The sequence below is a fragment of the Formica exsecta genome, unplaced genomic scaffold (assembly GCF_003651465.1).
Source record: "Formica exsecta isolate Colony F162 unplaced genomic scaffold, ASM365146v1 scaffold155, whole genome shotgun sequence".
NCBI lineage: Eukaryota > Metazoa > Arthropoda > Insecta > Hymenoptera > Formicidae > Formica > Formica exsecta.
In genome coordinates this window covers 418,452-432,518 of record NW_021848872.1, presented here as the reverse complement: position 1 = coordinate 432,518, position 14,067 = coordinate 418,452, and the positions used below count along the sequence as shown (strand labels likewise).

The following is a 14,067-nucleotide window of genomic DNA, read 5'->3' as shown; positions in this document are numbered from 1 at the left end:
TCGTGTAGCTCTCCGTATATCTTTGACGAAATTAGCAGGATATCGTCGTAAATGCGGTGTTAAGCGTTTTCACGCTTAGTCGTTCTATTCCGATAATTTGCGTATTTCAGACGGCTATTTTAAGCGAAATACAACAGATCGTTTACGGCGAAGCGGGAAACAAATGGAATTATTTCGATGTTGATTGAAATATTATCTGCACAATATATAGAGGAGGATTATGGGCGCGATTTCAAATTTTTGGTGGTTTGTACGATAATCTAGGGATGAATAAATCATGAGTATTTTAATAGCGCGTAAGCGCAATATCGTCGACGAATAATTTACTGATAATTCACGCGCGCATATTGCTACGAAACAATGTGAGGCACGTTTAAATCGCCAATTATCGATCATCATCGCCCATCATCCCGAGTACCAATCGTAATTCGTGGAAACAAATTTCGGCTCTCTCTCTTTCTTTCTGATTTATTCGGAATCGCACTAGCTACGAAAGTCAAAATTACCGCGAAGATTTTATCGCCACGAGCGACAGACAGAGTCGTGTTACATTTTGGCGCGTGGTTTCATATTCGCGTCGATTCAGACGCGATCGGAGTAACTTTTGTAGACGATTTGAGCGGCTCGGGCCATCTGGTGCGCTCTCCTGGCGGGTTATTATCGCGGCGCAATCAACCCTATCCCCGCGTACGTGCGCACGTTTCCATGCAGCCCTCGCCCGTCCCCTTATCGGGCGCAATAATGGAAACTACGTCGTCGATTCTATTTTCTCTCCCTCGGGAGCCGCCGGCGACCGCCTCCGCCATCCCCGGTACCACCGGCATACGGGACCCCGGTGGTGGGTCGCCGCGTTCTCTCGGTACAATAATGGTTATTTATTAGCGCTAAATCAAATGCGTTAGCGCCGCGCGGCTGTACGGCGCAAAGCCAATATATATGATAATGGTGATAATAATTTCGGAAGTGAGCGCTTTGCGCGATCGACCATTCTTCAAATTCCATTGCAACGATTTCGAAAGATGGAAAAGAAGTATTGGCCGCGAAACGAGTCATTCAATGTTCGACAAGTTTGATGATTTTCAAATTCAAAGAGAAAATATAAAATATTTAATTACTCGAAGAATATAAATTACGGGATCGTTTATCTCTCTGAAGTTATTAGTACGCGATTAATATTTAGGATCAAGAAATGATTTGGAAACGGAGGTGGGAGAGGATGGAGGAGGCGTGCGTCAGCATCGAACAATAATTGATGATGGCCTGAGCAATAATGAGAATTCGCTCCATTACCGTTGATTATACGATGGTTACCACGTCATTCTATCTCTATCGCTGTCGAACCAAAACCTAGCAATTCCGATATTGACGTAAAGTACGTCGGTATACCGTTAATATCATCGTGAGTTCTGAGTTTTAGCGAAGCTGTAATTGTACGAAGCCGCATCGTAGCAAACCGCGAAAGCAAAGGCATTCCTTCGAGCGAGCGAAACCACTTCCGCTCGCGCGGACAAAAGGCAATCTCCGTGCTTCGTCCGATAGTCGTGCGCACGTTGCGTTGTTGGAAACGTTGTTCGCCGACTCGACCGCTCTCGCAATATAATCCAGCGCCAGCGGATAGTCGCCCGTTTAACGTTCGTATACGTTTTATATGCAAAATGCGTAAAGTGCACGAAGCACCACGAGGCGACGCGACGCGACGCGACGCGCACACCGGACGAAAGAGACGAGAGGGAACATCTTTCGTTCCTTCCCGCGGACTCCCCTCGTGGTCATGTAAAGGACGACAACCTGTCCGATGCAGATTGCACCCGCAACATTCGTCACCGCCCTTCCCGCTCACGTGGAGCTGGTCTGTTCTTGGATGGCGACGTGTAAACACGTAATAGCGAGCAGCATGCGGTCCCCGGCCAGGTTGGTATTGTGTGTGCATACTGATGTTTCATTAGCCCCCTGTTCATGTGCCGTTCTCGTACTGTCAATCAAATGCTCCGCCCTGCGGCTGCTCCTCAGTTGGAGAAGCCGGCAACGGGCTCTCTCTCCCAGCGTCGCCGTTAGGATCGCTTTATAAGGGGATTACAATTATCCGATGTTTGATTAACTCTCCCTTCCCTAAGCCGCGATACTGCAATCTGCTTAGGGCGCGTTACATCCCGCTCGTCTTTCCATTCCGGACGATCGCGAACGCCGTTGCCGTTGCCGCAGTTGCGGCGCGATCCGCGGTATAATTCGTTGCGATGCAATTTGCCACGGGCTCATCGGCCCCCGAAATTGGAATCTACCTAATCCGCGGCAGCGGCGCGATGGATTTTCAAGGTGTATTTGACGCAGCTGCCGCGCGCAGAAACCGATCGCGTCTGTGCTGCTCGTCAAGCGGCGCAAATCGCATTGGCTTTACAAAGGGATTAAAATCACGCAATGTTTGATTACCCTTCGGCAAGAGTTGATTAGCGAGTATCGTTAAGATCGATATATATATATCTACCGGCGAACGGGCAGATCGTGCGGAGATGAACAGCTGGTTTAAACGTTGACGTTCGGCCAATCGGTATGGTGATTGTCGAACGCTGCGGTTGTCGTGAATGGACATGGACATGATTCTGTTTCGCTTGTAATGGCCAAATCCCGTACACATTTCCGCAAATGTCAATCGTGTTACGTCTGAGCGCGCGCGCGGCGGCATTAACCGGCAGCGACCGATTGCTCTATCACTATATTTATATTTCACGACACTTTGAAATTTAAATAAAGCTCTTTGAATTGTAGCTCTTTGAAATAGCGCACGGAGTGGGTTTGCTGCAATAATAATCGGCTATTGGAATCGTTTTATAAAGGGATTACAATTATATTACTCGATGTTTGATTATCTTTCCGAGCTTACTATCTGCTTGAAGTTGCATTATGTATTCAAGTGATATACGCAACAGAAACTCGCGCGAGTGATAGTATAATAACATAATAACACCTCCCATTATATTACATTTATCGTACTTTACAATTATCCAGAGTACTCATCCTCGAACAATAATTTTTATATATTTTATAAGACGTAGAATTAAACATGTCAAATTATAAGTTTTCATCATATAAACTCAAATAATCAGATATAATTATTTCGTGATATATCTATTTGAAAATCTTTGCAATTTCATGATAAAAAGTAATTACTAGACATATTTATTGTCAGAGGATCCATTGCTCGGGTACAACGTTTTCACTATTTAAACAGAAAAGTGAAATTTGTTACACCGACAACACGGGCTTTCCATGTACGATTTAAAATTTACAAAATTAAATGTAGACTGTAGAATTGCGTTAAAAAAAGCGATTTAACGCGACCCATGTTGCGCGTCGCAATAAGAATACTTGAAATAATTATTTCGTATATATCGCTTGCAAAAATTAACATTGTTTTGTCGTATATATATTTTTTCCGTATCTATACAGAATGATTTGTGCGAATCTGCCTCCGTTAACTGAAATTCATTTGATTTAAATAAATATCGCTATCACGTGCATGTTAATGTTTGATCGTAGTTGCGATAATGCGGTCAATTTAATATAAATTAGCGTAGCAGATAAGACAGATAGCGGCACAATATTTGTTTTTGATCTGGCTCGATAGTGATTGTTGAAATATCATCAACTCTCGATTGCTTTTATTGAACTTCGCAATTGAGTTCTTCGCCTGCGGCTCCCCCATAGATCGGTGGTTCCATTGCATTCGAAAGATTGTTATCGCTTTGTTCACTCCGCTTTACATAAGAGAATTAACATTATTCGCCGATTGATTTTGTGCTTACAACATGACTCGTTTTAATTACATGCACAGTCGCGTGTTTACGCTGGCTAAACTTGGGGGCAAGGTTTTCAAATTACGAAAATAAAGAATCAATATTAATTCCGTTTATATATGATAATTATTTATATTCTTTATTTTGTTTATTATTCATTTTGTCGTATTTTATTTGATTTCTCGTATATTTAATTATTTTGTGTGTGTGTATAATTAACTCTTTCGACCGTTACGAATCGAACGACTTTTATTCGATTAAACGAAACTCCATTTTCTGATCGAAAATCACTTTATAAAGAGATAACAATTGTACTATGTTTGCCTTTGTATGAATGGCACAAGTTAGTTAACTGACTTCATTATGTAAACTATTATATACAGCAATAATATATTTGGAATGACTTTATTGATATTTTGCAGCTGATTATATCATGAAACGCTTTGTGCGTAGCAATAAATAAGATGTCAATTTTCTTATTGTCATTCGCATCTATTGAAACGCTAATGATATGTAAATCAGACGAATTGCCATTATAATTACATAAGGTATATATTTTTATTAATGAAAATGAATTACGTTCTTAGTTCATATTATTATTATAATGTACTATCGCGTTATCATCCATTAATTTATCCCAATCTAAAGCTGCAGGAAGGGAGTTAATGGAAACGATATTAACTTTCATATCCAGTATTTTTCTTTGCAAATACATTTATGAGGGTATATATTTCGTTCCGCCGTTGTTTTCTCCGAGATAAGTGAAAATTTACCGCGTTAGGAATATTTTTCGTGCCTCTGTGGTGCGAAAAATCTGCGCATCCTCCATCTCGGCGTCGCCGAAAAGGGGCGTAGGATTAGTAGCCGCGGGACATTTTACGGAGGTCATCTATCTGATCTCAAAAACGGATCTCTCCGCCATGGGGATGCGCGTCCTTGCTCGTGCGCCGCGAGGGTCAGTTCTGTGTGAGGGAGTACACTGGGTAAGGGAGGGAGCGGAGACGGAGGATGGCGGGAGGGAGGTCGGTTTGTGCAACGTGTGTGATTACGTTGGCAATTACTCCCACCCCCGAGACTCAGATCGAGGCGGCCGTACTCGCCTCCTCTTTGCCTTCACCCCGTCGGTCTCACCCCGACGGCGGAAGGGCTGTAACTCGTTATTAGCGAGGAGCGGCAGAGGTGGAGGGAGAGGTGATTACAGCCCCCGAAGTAGATTCGCCGACGATGATAAACGCGAGTCTGCAGATCCGATCGCGGGCCCAACCCGTTCACTCTTTTCTCTCCTCTCTTCTCCCGCGCTGTCCTTTCTCTCTTTCTGTTTCTTCTCTACCATTCTCAGTAAACCGATTCTCTTGACATGCTCCTGCGCTCGTTTTTTCTTTCTCTAAGAAATTCTAAAAATAATAGACCAGCCTTTTCCTGTTTTCACATCTTTTTCTACTAAAACGTTTTCTGATAAATATCTGCATTGCAATATAATTGCGCAAAAGAGGCGAAATGATTCGATTAGATTATGAAGAAAAATAATTTAAATTCGATCCAACATTTGGTATTGAAATTGTAATTAAAGCGTAATAGCATCAAACTTAAGGATTCATTATGAATTCATGCGACATTGATAGAGCATATTGCATAAATGGTTGTGTGTGTAAAATGCGATATTTTTGCCCCGCTTGTGAATTTTATCTCGAAATATTGAACCACAGTTTTAGTTCATGGAAGCGAAGAGAGAAGAGAAGCTTTTATTTTGAAACCATAATATTAGCTCCGCGAGAGCTACAGGTCTAAATCTGAGTGAGATTCGTATTTCGATCTCACGCTCGTTAGGAGATTTAATAATAACGATGAAAGATTTTGATCCCCGAACATATACGAGACTAGCGCAAAGGAAGGGAAATTCGGGAGTGGAATGAATTGCGGATTCGCAGGCGAAAGAAGAGTTGCCGAGCGGGAGGAGTCAATAAGAAAGGAGAATCCTCGAGGACCAGTCGTGGAAAGATACATATATACATACATATATATATTCTCTCAAGCGGATTCTTTCATATACCATCCAAGTTCAAGTCGAGAATGCGCCATAGAAAAGCTCTGAAGAGCCCTCTAAAAATGACTGCGTCCCTTTCCTCGCGCGCGTAGGAAAGGAAAGGTATTAGGTGAGTCGACGTTGGAGGGGCGGTGGTAGTGACTGCACGTTGCGCTGGGTGTAGTGACGGTAGCCGTACGCGTGGAACGAAAAGATAACGCAATTTATTTCAGGCTTTATTCATCTTCTTTCATTCCCTTCTTTCGTTCGCTCAGCGCCGTACGGGATCCGGCCGTGGCGGAGCAACGAAAAAATTCTCCGTGTTTTCTTTTTGTTTTTTTCTCTCCCTTTCTCTCTCTCTTTTTTTTTCACCGCCCGCTTCGCTCTTTATCCGCACCGCCGCCGTCTCTGACGCCGATACGCTTGTCGACGAGGATATTTTAATATGCGCTCAGCACGCTGTTTATGAGACTTTATCGCGAGCGATAGACTTGGAAGTCACTTTGAGTGACCGGGCATAATCGATAGAGGATAATCTCTTTTCGATAATCTTTTTGCATAAGAATATGAAATAAATTGTCTTTACAGAATTGATATGGGATAGATAACCTTTTTTCGTGTCTCTCTCTCTCTCTTTTTCCTTTTTTTCTTTCGTATAAATAATTAATGCTAAGCAAAAATCGATGTAAACTATATATATGCTTCTCTTCTATTATATCGCATCAGGTCATCGGTACGGTAACGTGTCTGTCAAATGCAGTGGAGTTCTCGTGCGTGAAAATGCCCGAATAAACAATCGAATCGAGCATAAACGCAATGGACCAATCGAAACGCTTATTATTATTGAGGTTCGGCTGTGACTGTTCCAGTATCGAACTGAGAGCTGTCAACCCGTGCGGCGGCGGTCGCGCTGTAACTCGCTTTTCGACCGATCTCGATTTTACACCGCTGCGTTCGTCGTTATGCCGGTATTACGAATGCCAAACATTTTATGCAACTCGACTTCGATATTATTTGTACAAATGTCGCTTCAAATATTTTGCAATATTTTCTCCCGATGAATTAGAATATTTTTAATCGTATTTTACCTCGCTTTTGCACGCAATTTTCAACAGCTTATTTAAACATGATATTTAAATTCTGTGGTGGAACATGCAATTTTATACATTGACCTCTTTTATAAATTATTTCTCAATTTCAAATTTATTATATATAAAAAATATGATACGTCTTTCGATATCGATTCGAAAATAGGATATATGCACTCGATTTTTCGTATCTAATATAAAAAGATGGGGTCTTTAACTTATCCATTAAAATAGCCGCGTATTATAGATGTCTGACCTCTTTTCCGGAATGACTTTCTCAATAGCACGTTATGACTCCGCGCAACTTGACCAATTATAGCAAGAGGATATCGTGCTACCAATTAAGCAAGTTCATAGTTCACTGTGAGGAACTATCAAGGAGCTCATGTTCATACCAACTAAGAATAGTGGAAGGGAGGCGGAAGCGAGGTCAGAATGATGTTTCCACTTCGTGCTTCTGATACGTGACCCACGGGGTAAACCTGATCCAAATCTGGTACAACTATACGATGGCGATGCATTAACCTAATGAGCCTTTAACTAAATTGAACTGTCATGCTAATAGAACTGTATACGAAGTTTAGCGCAATATCTCGTTGTAATCGTCAAATCTTGTATTTTTGTTGATGAATTGTCAACATTCTCATCAATATTTAACTCGTATGTGAGAAACTAGCAAAGATATATTCGAAAATAATTCTAAATTGATAAATGTGCGTATATCGACCGATCAAAATGTCAGCCATTATCCTAAACGCTTTTTTAAGCTTAGGCCTATTATCTAGATTAAAATATGCGATAATCAAATTCTGCGAAGTAAAAGATCGTGTGAGTGTGACAGTGAGAGCGGATAGGATAATAGACGGATAGAAAAGGAGAGAAATAGAGACAGAAGTGTCTCGGGAAGAGGGTTGATTAATGAGAAGGGCGTGACGTGGCGGTGCGCCGCGCACCAGCCACGCTTTGCCCCATTTCATCTCCGCTTTCACCCTCTCTTACGCCGCTCTTTTCGACTCTCTTTTTGCTCCCCTTCTTTTTCTCTCACGCTCTTCTGCCTCGTCATACCTATGTTACACTTACTTTGTCAACGAAACCGTTCTCCTCGCTCCTCTTCCGCTTAGATCGACTGATATTTCTATTTCAACCTTCGTTGCTCTCTCTCGAATTTTCACATTACCGCGCTTTTCCGCAGTTACGTTCCGCAACGCTGCTTTTTCCCCTCCATATTTTCTTCCCCTATGATTCCGCGGTTGCAAACGATTCTCTCGAATATCTCCTCGACGAGTCGTTCACGTTTGTCGGTTTATTAGACAAACGGGTCGGAAAGAACGGGTTATTATCAAGACGCCGCGAAACCCTCGCCCCTGCATTTACGATACGGCGGCGGTATCCGTTCTGAGAACTGTTTCTCTGGTTGACTACCTCCGCCTCCTCCACGTTTAATCCCCGCACCCTCTTCTCTCCCACCAGTCGAATCTATAACAGAGGCAAAATAGGGACTCGCACGCACCTGGCAACCTTCGATCGGAACTCAGTATCGCGAGGGTGAAACGAAATCGTAATTCCGATCGTCGTCATAGTTACGCCAAAGCGGCTTGATTCCTATGCGTGCTTCGAAAAATGAAGCCCAGCACCCTCGATACTCTTAATACTTGTCGGCGATATTGCAGCACAGAGAATGCCAATCGAAAGGGCCGTTTCGAATGTACGTGCCGTGATGTTCCTACTAAACGTCGTTCCATTTAAAGTCCCCGAAGCTCTAAATCCGTCACTGTTTCCGCGTCGAATTCGATTAACGGCAAGTATTGGCCGCGTACTATGATCGATACTCCATAGAAAGTTTGCACAATGCCCAGCGGCGTTCGCGCGGGGACTTTCGGTTTCGAGAAGAGTGTATTGTCGTGTCGAGGTCCGGCGAATCCGCAAGCGGGGGTAGACGAGTTCCAAACATGTCAATTCTGTCAAGAGCCGCGGCCGAGGTGGTCGAGTATGTGCGCATACATACGCTTGACCCCATACCTTCTCACGACTCAACCAACTCCTGACAGACACGAAGGATAGAAGACGCGTTTCACACACCGGATAAAAGGTCCTCGAAGCGCGTCAGCAGGTTCTATCCCACGCGATGATCGTGCCTTGACCGAGGAGCGATAGCGAATCGAGACCCCAGAGACATTCGATCCCCCTCCCCCTTTCTCTCTCCTTGTTGTATCGTGTTACCATGTCCTGAATTTTGTTCTGGACCATCTGCACCTTCGATTACAAACAGGTTCGATCTAGTTTGCGTACGCGATCGAAAAGTGAGTATTTTGCGCAGCAAAAATGTCTTGTATATAATTCGAAGAAGATATTGATTAAAAATGACACGTTTTGATTTATGACGATTTATGTGAATTACGAGAGCATCACACGATGGTGGTCTTACCGTTACTACCGTCTTACTGCTGAATAATTTGTTGATCTCAAACAGAAGAGTTCTTGACACAGTACATATCTTTGCACATTAACCGTGAAATCTATTTAATCACTTGCGCCGCATGCACCACATGCAGAATGTATTTCATTTTTCAAAGTCAGTGCGGTACGCATAGCGAGATGGATTGTGAGAAGTTAAAAAGGGCGCTTTTGCAATTGAAATTACCGTGGTGCAGAATATTTTCGCTATCCGCCGCGGGTACGGCATGGCACCTTGCCTCGGGCTCAAGGGATTAAAATAATAATAACGTTGGAAATTGGACACGGTCGCGGCGGTGGCGGTACCCTCGTAATCTTTGGCGGCCATATGCCAGTGTCAGCTGGAACGAAGCCAGACGAATGTAAAAAATGATCGCGCGCCTAATCTGCCATTGTGCGGGCTGAGTTGGGGCCCCGCACATCGGACTAACTTTATTCAATTGCAACCGTGGCTCTCTTTATGATTTCGTATTTTCGTCCGCGCGATAAAAAGAGAGAAAGATCGCAAATATTCGTTCTGCACGTGCCGTAAGATTCGATTGCCAATAAGATGCGCTGCATAAATCTGTCGTAAAGATCAGTTGCGAACACGAAAAATGATCGTGTGGTTTCATATTCAACGTCGTTATCGTCGGAAATCGTGCGCAGAAACTTAAATCTCTGTATGTATATGTATGTATGTGTATGTGACGCAAATTCTTCAAAAATAACTGTTTCCTAGAAAACATCGTCTTATCGATTTTATCGCGCGAGCAGAATCTGAGTTTTCGACTAAAGTCGATTTTAAATCGATTCGATCGTGATCTCTCAAACGCCATCACGGTAAGAGCAATAAATTTCCTAAAAATTCCCCATCGACTACGTTGACTCTCATCGTTCTCATTTGCCTTTCCGTGGGGATTCAATTTAATGCGATATTATTTCACGATTAATAATCTCGCTCTTTTACATTGCCTGCTTCATTTACATACAACCATCAATGTAGCGCGTTTCTTTCTTTATGCGCTCGAGTTTTTGTTCCCACGGAATGCAGCGAATTTTAGATAAAAGAAAGTGAATTATACACGTCCGAATTGGCAAAAAGTATCAAAGACAAATTTTCGAAAATATGAAATATTATTAAGTTTTTTCGGTTTTATGCCAAATTATAATTACAACTATTTTATTTTGGATGCGGAAAGAATTGATTAAACCTGATATAGAATTTATTCTCTGATTGTATCTTGACAGAAAATTAGAGCCCATGGATGGGATATACGGTAAAATAACGATATATCAAATAAGTTTTTCACAAAGTCGGATTATATATTTATTGCTCGGACCAAAACCGGATGCTCTGCAAACGGCGATTAAAAGCTTTCGCGGAAATGCATTTAGATGCAAAAACGTGTACGCAAGAATTGGAGCATGACATGAACGTACACAGAGAGAGAAGATTTAAAGAGCGAATCGTCCTCTCTCGTTACATATTGAGATTCTAAAGTCCGTGGGATTTAAATACGGTATTAACGATCGTTTGAGTAAAAAATGAGCTCTATTTCAAATATATGTAGGATTAACATGGAATCTAAAATAACATTTATATTTTCAAATTCTCAAAATAATTGCTACCATCTCGTTTAACTTGATAAACAGATTATTAATTAACGGTTCTTATTTTCATAAGGCAACCGCGCAAGCATATCTTGTACATATATATATAACGCGTATAATCATAAAAAGTAGCCCGGATAATCATTGGGTTCCCAAATCAACAAAATAAAGAACAATTTATACGTTTATGCGCCGATATATTTGTGACAACAATGGTTTCTACGCTTCCACGACCCTCCGTTTTTGCAGCCCTTCTCTTTTTTTTATGAGATATAACGGCCGCAAGATTCGTAACGATTCCAGATATCGCTAATACTCTCTCGGTGTGCGCTTAATTAAGAAATACTGTAAAGGTATTAGGCCGTTGTGCTCGGAACCATCGAACCCAAATGAATGGTTTTCGCAACTAGGGTCGTTAGGGCATTATCACGCACCGTTAACAATGTCGATTAGCGATTGTATCGTCCCTCCAAGTTCGGAGCGCGTTCTTATGGGAGTGCACAAGTAATTTACGATAAGTAGATGTGTTTGTGCGCACTCGAATATACATATACACGGCGTGGACGTCTTTTAATGGCGGTAAATTACACGAAGGCAAATATTTGTCAGAGAACCCAGCGCGGTAGCGCCATATGTTTCTCCGACGCATCAATATTGAACGATTAATTATTTATATTATGCGCGTATCGTACAATTAATTAAGCAAATATTGGCACGCAATGCAGTCGGAAACAATGTAACAATTATCGAATAATTATGAAACGGTTGAAATTATAAAATCGTACAAAGTTTTAATTGTATTGTCACGTCGTGCGTTAACAAAATATATACTGTGTTATATGTGAATATATACATATAAATTACTTATACATCCGTCGACAGATAGCATTAGATACATATATCTTACAAAGCGATTTTGCTGAATGAACATACAAAAGTGTGAGTACATGAAACAAATTATTACTACAACACGGATTGTATTCGCCGCATGACATAAATAACGTTGCACCAAAGGGGCGCGAGCCTCGCTCTCTGTCTGTATAAATAGAATCTACATCGTGTGACGACGTTTACTCCATTAACAATTGCTGCGCCGCGGCAAGGCCAGTTTTATCGCGGGTCGAAAATAGAAGCGTCCGCGCAGACGACACAGGGCGCAACAGTTATATTAACTCGGATACAACGAGCGGCAGGTGCGGCTGTGTCGTCTTACACGGGCGATACAATTTTATTACGACGATAAGATCAAAATAACTCTCGTGCTTTTGAAATGCGCTTCTAGGCGAACGAGTTGCGAGCGCATTCGGGTGGAATCAGTGGAAAAAGGAGAGAAACGTAAACGGGATTGCGCGTGTGTGTGTTTGCGAGTGAATATAAATTTCGAAGCCTCTCGAGACACACAGTCTAGAAGCGTGGTTTATCTGGGCCGATCTAACGAGCTATGGCTCACATTGGTTTTGAATAAGTCCGACATTAGAGGGAGCGCGGCGTAACGTGGGTCGTTTCGCAGAGATAAAACGAGATCGCGTTTTTGCATCCCCCGCGCTCGCGAGAGGAGAGAGAAGAGTTGGTTAGCGTGCGTGGAAAAGAGAGACGCCAGAGAAGAGACGGGAGGAAAGAAGGGCGGAACAAGGGATAGATGCGGAGGAAGAGTAGCTCTGTTCTAGAATAGGAACCCCTTTCATTCGACGTCAGCCCCTCTTGATACCGTATAAAATATAGTATTGTTCGCGCTCTGTTAGTTCAGAGTGGAACGAGTATATTTAGAAAGGGGCGGCTTTCTTTCATATGTTAAACAGATCAGTGTCGATGAGATAGAAGAAGAGAAAGAGGAGCGAGGATGGCAAGAGCCACCGCAGCGACCGTTCTTTCTTGTTGGCGTTCCAACGGCTGGTCCGTGAATTTTATGCAGTCTAGCTCTCGACGTGCAAATGATAATCGATTTGACTTAATACCCTTAAATACTGCGATAGCTTTCGCAATATGTCCTTTCTTCCTTTGAAATATTGTAAGTAGATAAAAATATATGTAATAATATATGCTCAAATTTTTTAACGAAATTTCGCGGGACTTGAAGAAAAATTAATGCTTGTGTTATCGTACAAATATTTGTCCCGAATCACAAACTCGCATTTACATCAACGACAATAGCAAAAATTCTTTTCGATTTATTAGCTCGCTAATATCAATTCGCGCGTTGATCTTCGACGTTTCCGCGGCGCGGATTTCATCTGGAATTCGCGCTAGCCGATGGAACGAAACTGTCGAGCGCGCATTACGTGCCGTGTAATTTCGACGAGTTTACGGTAGAGATAAGTCAAAGTTGACTTTAGCCGGATTACCCAGGCGCGGGGTCGACAGGAGGGGGAGGAGAGGGAGTTGGCGCCCTTTACTATCCGGGCGTTATTATAAAAGTCATAATGAAAATCTAACGATCCCGGGAAGCGAGCACGCGGCACGACCGCGATGCGGCGGCTTCGCCGCGTTTTCGCGCCGCGGAAAATGAATTTCGCCGTGCCACGACATCGCGTTTAATCCCCTTGTTTACTTTTGCTTTCAGAACACGTGCGGGAATTCAGCTGCGGCATGCTGTACTACAGGACGCTCTATCTGGACAGTAAGAGGGACGCCCTATACGTCGGAGCTATGTAAGTAGAACTTTTTTCCAGCTCCGTAATAAAATGTCACGCCATGAAAATCCCCGGGAAAAGTTGCCACGTTCCCTCGTCAAAGCCTGAGGACAGAGGTATTACGTCAGCGTCGCGCGGCTGTATACATATGTACGTGCTACACTGCGGATTTTTACGATTGCTGTGATTAAAATTTTACAATGTATGTGATGAAGCGCGGGTCGTGCTGTTTGATCGAATTTTCCGATGTCGCCGGATAATCGGATATAATCCGAACTTTGACGGATTACTCGTTACATATGATATTGGCTTTTTCGGGATAATAATTATCATCGAATAGGCGATATGGAACGGCGCTTCGATATCGTCTTTTTACGAAGGAAGCAGATTGAAAATGTCATTTAAAATGTTTTCATTCGATATATATTCGACTATTTCAATTCGCAAAAATTATATGCACATTTTTTATTTATTTTACTGCTCTGTTT

At 42.5% G+C, this 14,067-nt stretch overlaps 1 protein-coding gene across 4 annotated transcripts in view; it reads left to right on the top strand.

The window, feature by feature from the left end:
* Positions 1-14,067, top strand: part of LOC115233019 (semaphorin-2A) — a 367,181-nt gene that overhangs the window by 302,699 nt on the left and 50,415 nt on the right. For all 4 annotated transcript variants that reach the window (XM_029803231.1, XM_029803230.1, XM_029803232.1 and 1 more), the window contains one exon: positions 13,510-13,597. In XM_029803231.1, coding sequence (XP_029659091.1) covers positions 13,510-13,597 — 88 coding nt within the window. The remainder of the gene's footprint in view (positions 1-13,509; positions 13,598-14,067) is intronic.